General features: G+C 38.1%; 1 protein-coding gene across 4 annotated transcripts in view; it reads left to right on the top strand.

Annotated features, from left to right (window-relative positions):
• Positions 1–15,626, top strand: part of LOC111045432 (sphingomyelin phosphodiesterase 4) — a 48,712-nt gene extending 33,086 nt beyond the window's left edge. For 2 of the 4 annotated variants that reach the window (XM_039436972.1, XM_039436973.1), the window contains 5 exons: positions 664–840; positions 4,970–5,173; positions 8,923–8,997; positions 11,137–11,277; positions 13,232–15,622. In XM_039436972.1, coding sequence (XP_039292906.1) covers positions 664–840; positions 4,970–5,173; positions 8,923–8,997; positions 11,137–11,277; positions 13,232–13,591 — 957 coding nt within the window. In that variant the 3' untranslated portion in view covers positions 13,592–15,622. Of the gene's footprint in view, positions 1–663; positions 841–4,969; positions 5,174–8,922; positions 8,998–11,136; positions 11,278–13,231 lie in introns of all 4 variants that reach the window. The other 2 variants (XM_022330845.2, XM_022330843.2) reach the window with 2 other exon arrangements.
• The last annotated feature ends 1,430 nt before the right edge of the window (positions 15,627–17,056 follow it).

The following is a 17,056-nucleotide window of genomic DNA, read 5'->3' as shown; positions in this document are numbered from 1 at the left end:
TGAGCACTGCAGGCCTCTGTTTCTGGAAAACAAAATTTTTACAGTAATATCTATATACATCTTGGAAACTATAATACTAGCAAAAAACTCAAATCCACCTTTAAGAGGCAATCAACATAGCTGCAACACAAGAAATAAGACCAATATGAATGAATATCACTCGGCACCGACTAGATAAATTTCGAAGATCTCCAATTTGCACAGGATCACGACTCTTCAACCTTCTCCCGCTACATCTCAAAACTATTGAGAGCAAAAAATTGTTTCTCTCAGAATTAAAAAAATACTTGATTGTAAGGCCATATGATGCAGTTTCTGAATATACAGAGAAACATACTTTCCAGCACTTGCGAAAATAAACTATTAAGATTTGACAATAAGATTATTTATATTAAAAATAAATAAATATTATTTTTTTTTTTATTTATATCAAATTTTGATATTGAGATTAATAATAAAACTTGACAATTCCCCGGTCAATTGACTGTGGCGAAGAACTGAAACTGAACTGAACTGAACTGAGGCCTACTTATTGTATTAATCAATAAATAATAGCATAGCTAAGCAAACACTGCTATAATAACGTGTAGGTGCACCTCACTATATTTGATGAATTTGTTGAAGTGTGATGGATTTGTTGAAATGTTTTGTGTTGGCACACAGGTGTTTGCGCAGATAAATGTGATTGATTTGTTGCGCGAAGCCGAGGGGTCACTGGAGGAGGGCGGCCAGCTGAGAAGCAGCAGCAAATGGTCGGCAGTTGTGAGGCAGCACATTCTCGACTTGGAAGGACCCGGATTCCAGTATCAGTCGCTTTTTTCTGCCGAAACTCGGGCTGAGGTAAATTTGTCATTCTGTATAGGTATTTAAAAATGATTGTGTCGCTTGTTCTTTATCAAAATTGTAAGCGGAAATCTTCACTTTTTCATGATTTGTCTTAATTTTTATTAGACTTATTCAATTGTATTTGGAACTCGCTCCTCACACACTGGCACTTGCCCATATGAGGAGCCTTCTTCACAGTTAATATTGTATTTTGTAAAAGAAGAAGAAAATAAATAAATTTCAAGTTGAGTGTTCTGAATTATGAAGAGTGATTATAAAAGGATTTTACAACTTTGAAAGCACATAAATATTTATTCAAATTACTTACAGAATTGAGAAAGGTGTCATTTTGTTACAAAACACTTCAAGTTTATGGTGTGGATGTTATTTTGGTTGGATGTGACAGCCGTTGGTAATTCAACATACATCCCATCGATAATCGATTTGTTGCCACACTCGTACCAGCATATCAGGCGTAACTTGTGCAACCACAGCGATCTGATTTCGGAGGTCATCAAAATTGTCTGGTAGAGGCGGAACATGAATCTTATCATCAATGAAACCCCACAGGAAGAAATCCATCGGTGTAAAATTCGGTAAGCGAGGTGGCCATGCAAAATTGGCTCTGCATTGTAAATCCAGCGAAATTGAAAGCAATTGTCTAGATAATCTTGAACTTCTCCGTTGAAATGAAAGTAAAAGGGCACTTGTTCATCTTGTTCAGCAAGACGGTGCACCAGCTCATTTCCACCGAGAAGTTTGGGATTTTCTATAGACATTCCCTTTCAACTTGGCTGGATTGGCCGTCCACCTCGCTCACCGGATTTAACACCGATGCATTTCTTCCTGTGGGGTTTCATTAAGGATAAGGTTTATGTTCCACCTTGTCACAAAGTAAAATTGTGACGAGAAAATAATTACTAATATTATTAAAAGACGCTCGGCTATCAGCAAGCTAGCCGACCGCGGAGATAAGGAGGGTACCAATGGCGCACCATCTTCCGCGCATCGAGAGGCTTCTTACTGCCTCTAGTGGCGGCTGATCTCCATCCCCTCTACTTTGGGAGAGTATTTAAACGCCGGACGAGCTCCAGATCATAGCATTCCGCTCACAACCTTCCTCCTCCTTGTACAGCGGCCCGTTGGCTGCCGTACGTCCCTGTCCTCCACTCCTGGTACAGCGGCCCGTCGGCTGCCGTCCGTCCCTCCTGTACAGCGGCCCGTTGGCTGCCGTCCCTTCCGTCCATCCTCTCCGGGCACAGCGGCCCGTTGGCTGCCGTCCCTTCCGTCCATCCTCTCCGGGCACAGCGGCCCGTTGGCTGCCGTCCCTTCCTTCCATCCTCTCCGGGTACAGCGGCCCGTTGGCTGCCGTCCCTTCCGTCCATCCTCTCCGGGCACAGCGGCCCGTTGGCTGCCGTCCCTTCCGTCCATCCTCTCCGGGCACAGCGGCCCGTTGGCTGCCGTCCCTTCCGTCCATCCTCTACGGGCACAGCGGCCCGTTGGCTGCCGTCCCTTCCGTCCATCCACTCCGGGGCACAGCGGCCCGTTGGCTGCCATCCCTCCCTTCCATCCTCTCCCGGTACAGCAGCCCGTTGGCTGCCGTCCATCCTTCCTCTCCCTACTATACTGGAGCGGAACTGAGGCCGTAAGGCCAATACAAAATTTCCTCGAAGTGGTGTCATCAGAGTAGAGAGCGACCTTCACGCCGTCAGAAGCAGCAGGAGGTGCAGTCCACGCCAGCTAAGGTTCAGAGAAGAAAGAAGAAGAACTTCGACTTGCCTCCTTTCCCCGCCCACATTACGTTTCATTTCATTTCATTTTTTTCATCCCACTGACCACCTGTGAAAGGGGTATAAGGATTTGTCAATTATAATCTAAGTCGTTAATCTTTGCATTCTATAATGCAAAAAGAATTCCTCACTGGAATAAGGACAAACCTGCAACAACTCCTCCCTCACCTTAACTCTGAACTTTTCACCTGTAAGAGCTTTTATGCGTGTTGGCAATGAATTATAAAGCCGAATTCCTGCACTCTTTACCCCCCTCTCATACATACCAGTTCGATGAATGTCGTCTCTGAGGTTTTGTCTATATCTGGTATTGTATGAGTGGAACAACTCTCCTGTATTGAACCTATCTTTATTCCTATCAATAAAACAAAGAGCCTCTAAAATATATACACCTGGTAGTGGGAGAATCTTTAACTCTTTGAAATAATCTCTACAACTTGCTCTAATAGATTCACCCACTATCACTCTAACTGCCCACTTTTGAATCCTAAATATATGCATTGCATGAGTTGAATTGCCCCAAAATATAACACCGTATGAGAATGGAACACAGCAAAATAAACACTTCTAAGCGTTCCTGCATCCAGCAATTTCTTCACGGTTCTAAGAACAAATACTGCTGAGTTTAGTTTGCTTTTTAGCTGGTCTAAATGAGGTCGCCAGGAGAGTTCAGAGTCCAGCACTACTCCAAGTACCTTTGCCTCGTTTGCTGAACCTATGTTTCCATCTCTCGTATCCAATACTGCTTCCCGAGCCGTCCTGAATGGAATCTGCATAGTCTTATTGTAATTTAGTACCAACATATTTGAGGCCAGCCATTCTTCTAGCTTCTGAAGAGCTCTTCTACTTTCAGATTCCATATCATGTTGACTGTTACTTTTCAATAAAATACTAACATCATCAGCGTATAAAACACAGTGTGCTGGCTCAAGGTGTGGTGGCAAGTCGTTAATATATAGAAGGAAAAGCAACGGACCAAGGACTGATCCCTGAGGGACCCCACTCCTCGCCCGTAACCACTCCGACTGATACACAAAAGAGTGAGACTGTATTTCCACCCGCTGATGTCTCTCATCAAAGTATGATACGAACCACTTGAAAACCTTGTCTTCAAAACCATATAATTTCATCTTTTTCAATAAAATTTCAATGTTTACTAGATCGAAAGCTTTGGAAAGATCGGCAATCAGGCCACATACCCTGGATCCTCCATCCACAGAATTCAGCACTTTATTTATAAAAGAAAAAAGCGCATCACCTGTAGAAGTGCCGGGCCTGAATCCAAACTGTTTAGGGGACAGCAGTTTTAACTTGTTCAAGTAATTTCTTAATCTGTGGAGCACTACGTATTCGAATATCTTTAGAAATACAGGTGGATTGGCAATCGGTCTGTGATTTTCAGGAAGCTTGTGGTTACCTTTCTTATAAATGGGGACTACCTTAGAATATTTCAACTTTAACGGTACACAACCGGCTTTCATTGATTCATTAAAGATATAAGTCAGAGGTTCAATTATATGTTCGGCTGTTTGCTTTACTAGAAAGTTTGAAATATTGTAGTGATCTTAGGATTTTTTATTTTTTAATGATTTAATTATCTTTCTGAGTTCTGTTCTACTTATTGGATCAAATTCTTTCAAGTGGAAAGTGCGCGACTGTCGATGAACACTGCTAAAGAACTTTAAAAATTCATATGCTTCTATTTACAGATAGATTGTTGTATTTTCAGAGGAGTATTTATAAAATAATTATTTAGTAAATCTGCAGCTTCTTTGCCTCCTTTTATAATTCCAGTTTCATTGGCTATGTTTGTTTCTAAGGAGGAGCTAAGTCGTCCAGGAGCAACCTCTGATGGTACTCAGGGTGTACGTGATAACCTCTACCAGACAATCTTAATGATCTCCGAAATCGGATCGCACAAGTTACGCCTGATAAGCTGGTACGAGTGTGGGATGTATGTCGCACGGTATTTAGATGAAAACGGTAGGGGTCATGAAATGTGTGTGCAGTGGCCAGCCAGCTAGATTGCGTTATCGCCACCAATCGAGGTTTTCAACAGCTATTGGCAATTTATGAAACTTATTTGTTAAAAAACAGATGATTGGATATAAAATGACGTCAGCTACACCAGAAATTTAGCACAAACATGCGCGTGACACCTACCGTCTTCTTCTATATACCGTGGTATATCGCATTACCAACGGCTGTCACATCGAATCAAAATAACACCCACACCTTGAACTTGAAGTGTTTTGCAACAAAATGACACCTTTCTCAGTTCTGTACGTAATTTCAATAAATATTTATGTGCTTTCAAAGTTGTAAAGTCCTTTTATTATGTTGTTGGTTTGTAGCTTGTGAAGTTCCAAGGCCAAATCCAGACTGCGATGATCACAGCGCGGAGGAGACTGGCAGCTGAGACTGAGAATCATCAGAAGGGAGGCTTTCTGTCCTGGTTCACAATGGCCACTTCTGACTTTGAGTACTCCATCGACGAGAGGAGAAAAGTCAACTTTCATCTTCAGGCCGCTCTCAACAGCATCACTTCCATATTCAGGGTAAAGTATTCTATTATAATCATTTATTGAGAATTAAAGAATCCAAGTCCTATTATTTTTACTTTCATTGCCCTATTACCATAGGTAAGGAAAGTATTGCTTTCCAAAAAATTTAAGGAACCATAATTTCATGTTTTCTATACGTTTCAAAGTCCCCTGAGTCCAAAAACATGATTTTTGGGTGTTGGTCTGTGTGTGTGTGTGTGTGTGTCTGTGAACACGATAACTCCATTCCTAAGTAACCAATTGACTTGAAATTTTAAACTCAAGGTCCTTATACCATGAGGATCCGACAATAAGAAATTCAATAAAATTCAATTCAAAATGGCGGATAATGGCTAAAAAACCATGTTTTTCACGGTTTTCTCGAAAACGGCTCTAACGATTTTCTTCAAATTTATACCCTAGATAGCTATTCATAAGCCCTATCAACTGACATGAGTCTCATTTCTGGGAAAATTGCAGGAGCTCCGTAATATTCCTGAGAAGAATGAATTTTGTTAAATTTCTATCACGATTTTCTCAAAAATGACCGATTTTTTTCAAATTCATACCCTGTATAGTCATATATCAGCTCTATTAACTGGCATGATTCTCCTCCTTGAGAAATTAACAGGGGGTCCACCCCATCCTTGAGAAATTTACTTTGTAACCTCCTTCTCGTGCGGTAAGGTAAGGTAACCATGAGGATCCGACAATAAGAAATTCAATAAAATTCAATTCAAAATGGCGGATAATGGCTAAAAAACCATGTTTTTCACGGTTTTCTCGAAAACGGCTCTAACGATTTTCTTCAAATTTATACCCTAGATAGCTATTTATAAGCCCTATCAACTGACATGAGTCTCATTTCTGGGAAAATTGCAGGAGCTTCGTAATATTCCTGAGAAGAATGAATTTTGTTAAATTTCTATCACGATTTTCTCAAAAAAGACGACCGATTTTTTTCAAATTCATACCCTGTATAGTCATATATCAGCTCTATTAACTGGCATGAGTCTCCTCCCTGAGAAATTAACAGGGGGTCCACCCCATCCTTGAGAAATTTACTTTGTAACCTCCTTCTCGTGCATGAGGTAGGTAAGTAGAGCAGTTTATTCAAAAGAACTCATGTCGATATTTTATTTGTAGAACAGCTGTTTTGACAACTTTTAAAAAATCCTCAAATGTCATAATTCAAACAAAGGAAAATGTACTCTGAACACAATAGCAATAGTATAATCGTAGTTTTAATTGTTTAGCCGCCAATCGGCATATTGTTATTCCCCTAAATTATCCTCGTTAATGAGGCTTATAGATCAATGAGCAAGGAAAGTTGTGTGAGTGTACCACCACAGTATACATACAGTACGGAAACTTGGCTATACCCTGACGCCAAAATCCGCCATCTTGTTAGGAAGCGCCGCATTGTAATAGTATTGATGGTAGGTTCGGATCACTTTAATGATCCGGATCAATTGATCTCGTTCACTGCCACGAGCCAATCAGAAGACCAGGATTGGAACTTCCCAAGGTCACGTGACGTGTTTAGTATTGGCGTCATGTAAAAAGCATTGTTTAGATAGGCGTTTGATTACAAGTTTCCATTCTGTATCTATTCTGTGGTACCACACCAGATTTTATTGTCATAGTCATTCAATCTCAGCTGTTTTCCGTGCATGAAATCAAGCCGGTAAACAGCTGTTTGCAGAACAAATAAACATATGATTCTCATTACAGCATACTCGACAGTAATGAAACCATATGCTTTCCTTACAGTCGAGTATGTTTCCTAGTTTCGAAATAGGAACAGCAAAACTGCTACAAAAAAAACCACCTTCAGCGCTCCAGGTGGAAGTTTTGTCAACTTTCGCAAAATTCCTGATTCGAAATTTGTAAACTAGGTTATGTTCATAGTCCAGTCAAGTAAAGGTAATAGAAAGGTAATAGAGGGAAAAGTTGGGAAGACGATTTTTGACCCCACAGCTCTGTTGAGGGTTGTAAGGACGTAAGCATATTAAAAGTCCGCAACCCTACCCACTGTGCTAAGGTGGTGGGGGTGGTTTAAAGTTACAATTTTTTGGTTTCTAGCATAAAACTCAAAAACTATGTATCTTAAGGACTCGACTGTTATATAACAAATTAAAGCTTACATTATTTCCTACAATATTCATTCCACAACTTTTTTTGTAACTACTCTAGTTTTCGAGATATCCGCTCTTGAAGGTGTGACATTTTTTAAAAAACACGTTTGCCACCAATATTGTTTTCTATTTTTGCTATTATAACTTTTTAAAAATCGACGGGAAAAATCCATTCTGATTATGAGCTTATAGAGCATTAAATTTTCTTCAATTTGATGTATAATTGCACACGAATTTCCCTACTCCTTTGGCAGCAGATTTAGTGTTGAGTGTGAAATCTCCATTTTTGCAACAATTTGGAACATTTTACAAAGGAATTTGGAGGGAACGTTTTAAACAATTTTTTTTACCTTGCAGCTTTGTTGAGACTAGTGAGGAGAAGAACATATCAAAAGTCCCCATTCCTAACTCATGAGCTAAGGGGATGAGGATGGTTTAAAAGTTGCATTTTTCAGCGTTTTGCTTCCATGCTCATATCTTGAAAACAATGCTTTCAACAGACATAACTAACTATTCAGAAATGAAGCTTGATAAATTCTCTACACTTTTTGTTCAGTGGAGTTTTGTGATATTCCCAACAGTTCACGAACTATTCGGTCTTGAAGATGTGTAATTGTTAAAATAACAGGTTTTCATCCAATGTTTTGCTCTTTAGGGGCTTATAACTCTTCAACAATGCATCATAAAAACTGATGCTTATCGTAGGTATGTAGATCATCGAATTCTCTTTGAAATGATGTATTATTTCACTATTCCAAGTTTTCCTTTCATTATTACAGAAGCTTCAATGTAGGGGGTGAAATTTTCATTGCTGCAACAATCGGAACTACATAAATATGGGCTTTAAATTTATTATAAAACTTCCTACTCATTTGAAAAATTGTGAAGATCTCGATGTTTTTGGAAAGGAGTTGAAAAGCTTTTAATGGGTGGAGTATTGTATACGCGGATGAGAGGGTTACTTTGTGTGATTTTTTCGGACTATGTATAACCTTATCTTAATGTGGGAGAGGAATAGCACAAGGTTACACACCTTGATCCTCTGTGCCAATGTGGACAAATTCAATGAATGAATCACCTGATATCTGAGTGTCCACAACACTCCTATCATGGAGGGCTGACACAAGTTCATGATGCTGGAGAAGAGGCATGTCAGAGTCAGTGGCTCCACAACTTACTAGATTCCATTAGTATTTAACATATTAAGTGTAAAATTATGTTTTTTCTAACTTTGAATGCATATTCATATATATATATAGCACAAGGCTACCTGATTTTTCTCTCCCTATCATTTATGATGATGTACTTATTGTATCAATCAATAAAGAATTTGATTTCTATTGTGATAGTTACCCAGTGTGCACACTTTTAACCGGCTTAACCATGTTCAAATCTTGACCGATTCCATTATATCATAGAGAAAAGACAGCTATATATTTTTACAGGTGATTATAGAATAATTATGCTACCTTTTCTCAACGATTATATTCTACAGTACTATCATATTTGCTCAATCTACGAACATAATACATCTGAATGTGCACTTATCCATAAACTTTCAAATATTTACTATAATTGAAATAGTCGTATTTTTGTATTTTCAACAGTTTGTTTTGTTAATTTCAGCTAGAAGCTAGTGAGGCACCAACTAGCTGTGTGAACGATTCATTTTTTGACACTACTCCAACAAATAACTGTTCGGTAAGTAGTCATTACTATTCGAGGAATCATTTGTTATTTTCAAGTCGACTATTGATCAAGTATGAACTTGTCCAGGTTGGATGATTGGACTAAGGCGTTGCACCCTTTTGTCTGCTAGCAATGTCTGGTCGTGGGTTCGAATCCCGCCGCTAGGCAAGGACGTTTGATCATCTCATCGGTAAAAACGCACTGATTTCATTACTAATGCACATTTTTTACCGAGAAGATTATAAGGCTGAATATTACCCATTCTTCGATAAAATATGCTGATAACGAGATTTTCTATTTGATTTGTGAGGTGACCATTTAATGCATGATATAACATTTTTAGAATTAAGGCCGGTTTCCGAGCTCAGGATTTAGCTAAGTTCTATACTTTAAACAGTTGGAGTCAGAAAATTAGCTTTCCGAAACGGGGCGTAGTCCCGGAAACCGGCCCTTAAAATTGCTACCATAAAATGTTCTATCAACCTCGTCCATCAGGCGGCAAAAAAATATAAGTAAGTTGTAAGTAAGGAAGTTATGCAATATTGATGAACTGAAACGAAAAATTGAAGCCGTAATTCAGGACATCACTTTAGATAGACAATGTATGGCGTGAAATTGAATATCGTCTAGATATTTTATGTACAACAAAAAGTGTTCACGTAGAAATTTGTCGAACTTGTCATTTGTTATAGTTAAAACTTTTTGAAATTGGGTATCAATATCCATTTAAGTACTATTAGGCTCAACTCACACTACTTCGACTCGAATCGTACGACTCCAGTCGAGGATACTCCAGTCTCTCGACTTTACGACTTTTTCGCTCATTGTCACTACTTCGGTTCCATGCTACTCCATTTTCTAACCTTGCTTACTTACTTACTGCCATGGCCATACATATCTAAGTAGACATTTAGCCGCACCAACAAAGCCCCTCCACCTCTCTCGATTCTCCGAGTCCTCCTCGGTTGCTCCAATTCTCTCCATATCGGCCTTCACTTGACTCCACCATTCACGTCGTGGTCTTCCTCTCGGTCGTCGTCCTTCAGCATTTCTTTTCAACATTCTCTTTTCACATTTTCTAACCTTACTTTATTAAAATAGTTATTTGTGCAACTAGTGCGCAAAGTGTCAGTTTGCTGCACCGAAAGAAACGTTTACGCCCGAGCCGTAGGCGAGGGCGGAATGGTTTCTTGAGTGCAGCAGAGGAACTTTGCGCACGTATTTCACATTAAGTTTTTCCTACAGTTACCATTGAATATGAAAAGTGGGTAATTATGGGTAAAATTGCCTGAAATCCATCAAATGTTTTTCTGTGTAATTTTATTATTGATAAAAACCTTAATCCTAAAATCCTAAAGTCCTCGTTGTCCTTGGTTATAATATATAATGAATAATAATTAGCGCGTTGTGCTTCGTTGCACCTCTGCTCACTATAGCAGCCACAGCAGTCACTGTTACCAACTTCATTTTGATTTTGCTGCACTGTTGCTCCATATAACCTACTAAGTATTTTGCGTTGCCATGTTGCAAATCTGGAGTGCAGAAAAATTTTTCCCGCACTAGAGCGGAAAAGTGATTCTTTGCGTTCTGTAATCAGTGCAGCAATGGCCACTTTTCAACGTAACTGTAGGAAAATATAAGATCTAATTCGTCACTACTTAGCATGTGACAAATTTTATAATAATTATTATAAATATATTATCTCATCCAATTCTTATTATTGTCTTATCTAAAATGATTAAACATCACATTCATAAAACGACGTAACTTCACTTTAATTAAAAATGCACTTTACTACGCAACTCAAGTCGAGGCTCGACCAACATGTCGAGTCGAAGCTCGACTCAGTCTCGATTAGTCGCGGAGACTAGAATCGACTGGTCTGAGTGTCACCATTTGAAAATACATCCTGCGTCGAGAAGAGACTAGAGTCGCAGTCTCTCCTCGTCTTGAGTCGCGTGAGTGTGATTTGAGCCTTTTTTATTCACCTATGAAATTGTGTCAATAACTTATGCTCACTCTGTATTTTCACTGTGTCAGTCACGTTTACTGATTACTTTATAAGCTTTTATTGATTAAGCTGGGAATTCAGTTTAATTTCGTTGTTCCCTCTCTTAGTCATATGTGATAAATTAGTTTCTTTTTTTTCAGGATCAATCAGTGCTGTACTGGAAGAAGAAGCAGAAGGAAATAAAGTATGAAGGAGATCCTGATCTACAGCCTATCAGAAGTTTTGAAAACGCCATTTTGGTTCGGCTCCTGTACCAAATAGCATTATGGATCAATCTGACTGTAAGTCCAATATTCTAATCACAAGTTATTGATTGCTCTATAGTGAGGTCCACGTTATAATGGCAGTGGAGAAAGATAGAAGAACAACGTTGCCGAACCATAGCCGATGTAATATTAACTGTTCATTCTCGTTTTCGTTGAACGAATTTCCGAATTAGAGCCGATACACATTCATATAACACTAGAGGGAGAGAAAACTTTGTAACTCAGCCTCATAGGAGGAAATTATTTGAGAGGAAGCCTAGCTATGCAGGGTGCAAATTTTATAATAGACTTCCAAGCTTTTTGAAACTATTATCAACTAACTGTGGATTGAGAAAATTCAAAGCTAACCTTCATAAATTCTTAATAGAAAAAGCCTATTACTCGGTGGATGAGTTTCTGGAAAACCATCCTTGAAGACTATTAGATAAGTATTGTAAATTTTTATGTATTTGTTATGACTGACATGCTATATCTTCAAGAAAATATTTTTTATTTAATTGACGCATTCTTGTACATTTTTATGTATATTTGAATAAAGATGATTGATTGGTTTATGATAATAAATTATATTTTATTAAGCAAGAAATTATATTTTTCAATAATTTCATAATAAAGATGAACTATTATTTTGTTAATTAATTATCAATTCTACATTGTTAAAAGACAATCTGACAACAGAGCAAAGCGAGAAAGAGAAGAATGATAGACAAGGATAGCAATACCATTGCTAATCAAACACTGCCATTATAACGTGGACCCCATGCTCTCGCAAGGGTCTAATCAAAAACTTGACAAACTGAAAACTTGACCTACTGAAATATTGAAGAATAGGCCTATAACCATCCTCGGTAAATAAAGAATTTAAATTGCAAAATTTCAAGTTGAACAGTTGAGTAGTTGACACGTGATGATGCGTCATTCGTGAATTTCGTGTCCCGTAAGTGTATAAGCTAGTTCTTTCCTCTATTATAGTATAAAATAGCAGGTAACCCGTGCTCCGCAATGGTCTATTTAAAAACTTGACAAATTACCAGGTAAGCATACCTGACTGGCAATTAGGAGGCACCGGGTTCGATTCCGGGGCTGGCAAATAATGTTTGGATAGCAGCTCTCATCGAATTTCCCTCTAGCTGTTTACCCTGTTGTCAATATTTGCAGTAGCAGAAGTCTTCGGGGTTATTTAAAGCGTTTAATTTGGATTTTCGTTAAATAATAATTATTCATTTAATTAGCATTTGAATAAATGCAATTTCTCATTAATTTCAATCTGTCGACTGGCTGGCCGCTATGGCTTCGTATAAAATGAGCACTGCTATCCAGAAATTGCCAGTTTGGTGTAAGGGGAAGCATTGGCAGTTCGAAGGTACCGGGTTCGATTCCGGGGCTGGCAAATAATTTTTGGATAGTAGCTGTCATCGAATTTCCATCTATAATGAGGTCCGCGTTGTAATGGAAGTGGAGGAAGATAGAAGAACTTTGCCGAACCTCTGTCTTGTCAATGCCTTCTATAGACGGTAGCTGATGCAGGTTTATTGATGTAATATTAATAATTGTTCATTCTCGTTTAAAATAATCAATTATATTTTATTAAGCAAGAAATTATATTTTTCAATCATTTCATAATCAATTTACATAATAAAGATGAAATATTTATCAATTAATTAATCATCCTACATTCTTAAAAGACGATCTGGCAACAGAGCAAAGCGAGAAAGAGATAGCGCTATCCGCTTTGTTGAATGATAGACAAGGATAGCAATACCATTGCTAATCAAACACTGCCATTATAACGTGGACCTCACTATAGCTGTTAACCCTGTTGTCAATATTTGCAGTAGCAGAAGTCTTCAGGGTGATTTACAGCATTTTATTTGGATTTTAGTTTAATATCTTTATTCATTTATTAGCATTTGAATAAATTGCAAGTTCCATTGGTATGTATTAATGAATGGATGTTGGATGGTTGCAGTACCGCGGCGAGATAGGTCGTCTTTACTACAGACAAGACTGCCTGGGAGGCGTGGCGAGGCAGATGCTGGAGGGACCTCGTGTGATCCGCACCTACGACAAGAGTGGCCCTTTGGGGTACTCGCCTCGAATCAGCTACTCGCTTCCGCCTCGGCTCTCGCTCAGGCTGCTCGCTCACCACCGCACTCTGCTCGTGCTTGTCCTCGTCTACAGTGTTGCCAGACTGTGCAGCTACCCGGCCACCCTGGTTTTTCTCGTCTTACTTTTCGCCTGGCTGGCAGTGCTGCTCTGCAGACACTTTGTCGGTTATTCGCCTCCGTGTGCTGGAGAGCTGGACGTGTCCTTCAATGATAGCTACTAAACTGCTTCAGTAAACCTGTGACTAAGGCCCGGTTTCCGAGCTCGGCATTTAGCCAAGTTCTAGACTTTAAACAGCTGCAGTCAGAAAATTGGCTTTCCAAAACGGGGCGTAGTCGCAGTTTTTATGAGAATCTTTATTTTCTCATTTCTATAATAATTGGAAACGTTTTTCCTTGACGAAATTAAACATTACTAAATAATTTAAAATAGCTGAAACTTTTCACTCTTCTCTCTTTATTTTATGATCAATTTTCTAGTTTTTTTCGAAATTACATTTACAAGTGACTATGACTATCACTACGACTACGCCCACTATATACGTAAACAAAGCCGTAGTGCATTCGTGTGACGTCAGCACAGGTAGGGCTCCTACACCAATAAAAATTCGTTGATTTCAGCTAGTGTTTATATTGGTGTAGGAGCCCTACCTGTGTTGATGTCACACGAATGCTCTATGGCTTTGTTTACGGAGGTAGTGCTACTACGCCCCGTTTCGGAAAGACAATTTTCTGACTCCAGCTGTTTAAAGTCTAGAACTTAGCTAAATGCCGAGCTCGGAAACCGGCCCTTAGGGTGTGATGTGTATATGTGCAAGTGCACGCGTGGTCATGCATGACCAAGCAACAGATAACAAACAAAATCTGCAAAGAGCAATAGGAACACTCTCACTGAACGCGTGCACTTTCTGGTTGCGTTCAGTGTGAACAGCTACATGCAAGTCACAATGTATTTAAATGGCTCCTTCCAGATTTTGTTTTTCGGTTGTGACGTGCACTTGCACATACACGCATCCAATGTGATCATACCCTAATTCAAACAAGTTTCAGCTACTAAATTTGTTTAGTAAACTTGTGAACTAATTCAAACAAGTGAGATTCTATATAAGTGAGATTCTCGTTATAAATATGATAATTATGTTTCTTTATCAAATAAATAAATAAAGCTAGTTGAAATGATAGGACTATAGAGTTGCCAATTCTTCATTTCCAGCGCAGTCTATTGTAGGTAGCTGTATCTCGGTACATCTGATGTTATATTAGCTGTTTATTCTTGTAAATAATCATTAATTCTATCTCAAATCTATTTTTTTAGTAAAAAAGTGATTTTTTCATGATTCTATAGTACATTTTTATAATTGAGATAGAATATTTTGTTAGTTGATTATATTTCTTCATAGCGAACAAAAGATTCGGAAACAGTGCAGAGGTTGGTGCTAATCTGCTTCGTCTAATGACAGACAAGGATACCAATCAATGTTAATCAAGTGCCAACTTCATAACATGTATCTCACTATAGTTCTTATTATTTATGTAACCTCTCAACGTGAAATTGACTTATATTATGTACTCTTCATATCGACAATATTTCTGACAAACTTCTTGAACTGGTTACAAAAACCAGGAACCCAACTCTCTTACAAATGTTTGGCAATGTGTTTAGATCCCACTTGATTCTCAATGCAAATCAATTAGACTTATTTTTTTACAAACTGTTTTCCAGTGAACATTGATTTAATAGAACATCAATATTGATGGGAGATATGAATATTGTGTAATTTGACTGAAGAGAGACTGATTTTTGTATATATGTGAAAAGGTGTTCAATATTTTTAATCAATTCTGATTTGGAATAGCTTCCTAGTTATGTAAGCATAGGGCTTTTTGACAAACTAGATATTTTTTTATTGGAATCCTACAGATAGATATACTAAATAAATAATCACCTCATGTTTATTTGTGGAAAAGCAGTTTATGTGACTATAGCATTATTTAGAACCCTATCAAGGCTGATAGAAGATTTTTGGAGAAATACTGTACACGTAAATTTTGATTTACCAATTATCTGTATTAATTATCTAATTTCTAAGTTAGTTATCAGTTTATCCGCCATTATTTAGTCTACAATAGTCATTCATCTGTTTTCTATCAGTCATTTATTTTCCAAGTTAACTGGTCCTCTCATATCTAGTATACAACAGTCATTACTTTAGGCTTTGTAATAATTTTTCACATCCAATAAACAAGTTTTGTTCGCCTTCAAATGTTTCAATTTCCCCCTCTATTCATAAGATAATGCTATCATATATATATATAAAAGCGAAATGGCACTCACTCACTGACTGACTCACTCACTCACTCGCAGAACTAAAAATCTACCGGGCCAAAAACGTTCAAATTTGGTAGGTATATTCAGTTGGCCCTTTAGAGGCGCACTAAGAAATCTTTTGGCAATATTTTAACTCTAAGGGTTGTTTTTAAGGGTTTAAAGTTTGTCTTTTATCATGTTTCTTCTCCCAATCTCTTAATTATAATTGAAATTTCCATATCATATGTTACTATAGAACTATAATCTAGATAGAGTACCTCTTCGAAACAGTTGTTAACTGGCAACTAAATTAATAATTTTGTCAGGTTGGCATTAAGTTGAGTTGACTTTGTTAGGTTTGCACCAAGTTGAAGATTTAAATGCATTTATCGCGGAAAAATTGACTGGGCACTGCTACTTCAATCCTGGGAATATTATATTACTAGCCGTCAGGCTCGCTTCGCTCGCCATATCCGTTTAGTCTGGACCCCCGACTGGATTGTCCTAACATATGATAAAAATGCTCAAATGAAAAATGGAGGCGAGCCTGCTGATCTCATTCTCGGACGATCCAGTCGGGGGTCCAGGGGGCGGAGCCCCCTGGCTAGACGGATATGGCGAGCGAAGCGAGCCTGACGGCTAGTCATAGACTAAGGGCCAAACCCTTGAAATGCAAATCTCCCAGATTTGGTTGATATTCGGGCTATGGATAGAGGTTGACCTAACAAGTGTTAACCCCAAAACAGGTTGAGTTATTCACTGAAACATAAACTACTACCTCCACTCTCAGATCAGAAAAATCAAGAATAGGAGTGAATTTGGCCAATGTGATGACATATCATTGTCATATCTTGCTCTTCAAGTACTTTTTTGGTAGAGAGTTAGTGGGGAGGATATTTTTAATATTTTTTCCGAAGAATGGACATTGATATGTCCAAAGCTCCGCCAATTTATGTAGATGCATAACAATATGATTATTATCTATAGTTATTATATTACAAATTGCTTTTTCATATCATATACAGTTCAATAATCATTTTCTTAGTCTATATTATGCAAATTCATCTATAATGTTGCTGTATTGTAAGCTATTGTATATAAGTGTATAAGCCAGTATATATTGTAATCTACATAAATAAAGTACTCAATCAATCAAGTACTATCATTCCTGAGAGTTTGAGCGATTTTAATTTTTGAACATTTTTGCAGAAATCCATTATGTTTTATTCATAGATTCCATTAAAAATGCAAATGCAATTTCATGTTTGCAGCTTCATAACTAATCCTGTTTAGTAGCTGGGGGTGCCAAATTTGGCTCCTACATTTCTCAAGTCAAGCTTTATCTATGGTGCACATTTCAGCCAAATCTGAGATACTTTTT

Source organism: Nilaparvata lugens, chromosome 10, assembly GCF_014356525.2.
Source record: "Nilaparvata lugens isolate BPH chromosome 10, ASM1435652v1, whole genome shotgun sequence".
NCBI classification, from domain to species: domain Eukaryota; kingdom Metazoa; phylum Arthropoda; class Insecta; order Hemiptera; family Delphacidae; genus Nilaparvata; species Nilaparvata lugens.
This window is presented reverse-complemented; position numbering and strand designations above follow the sequence as displayed.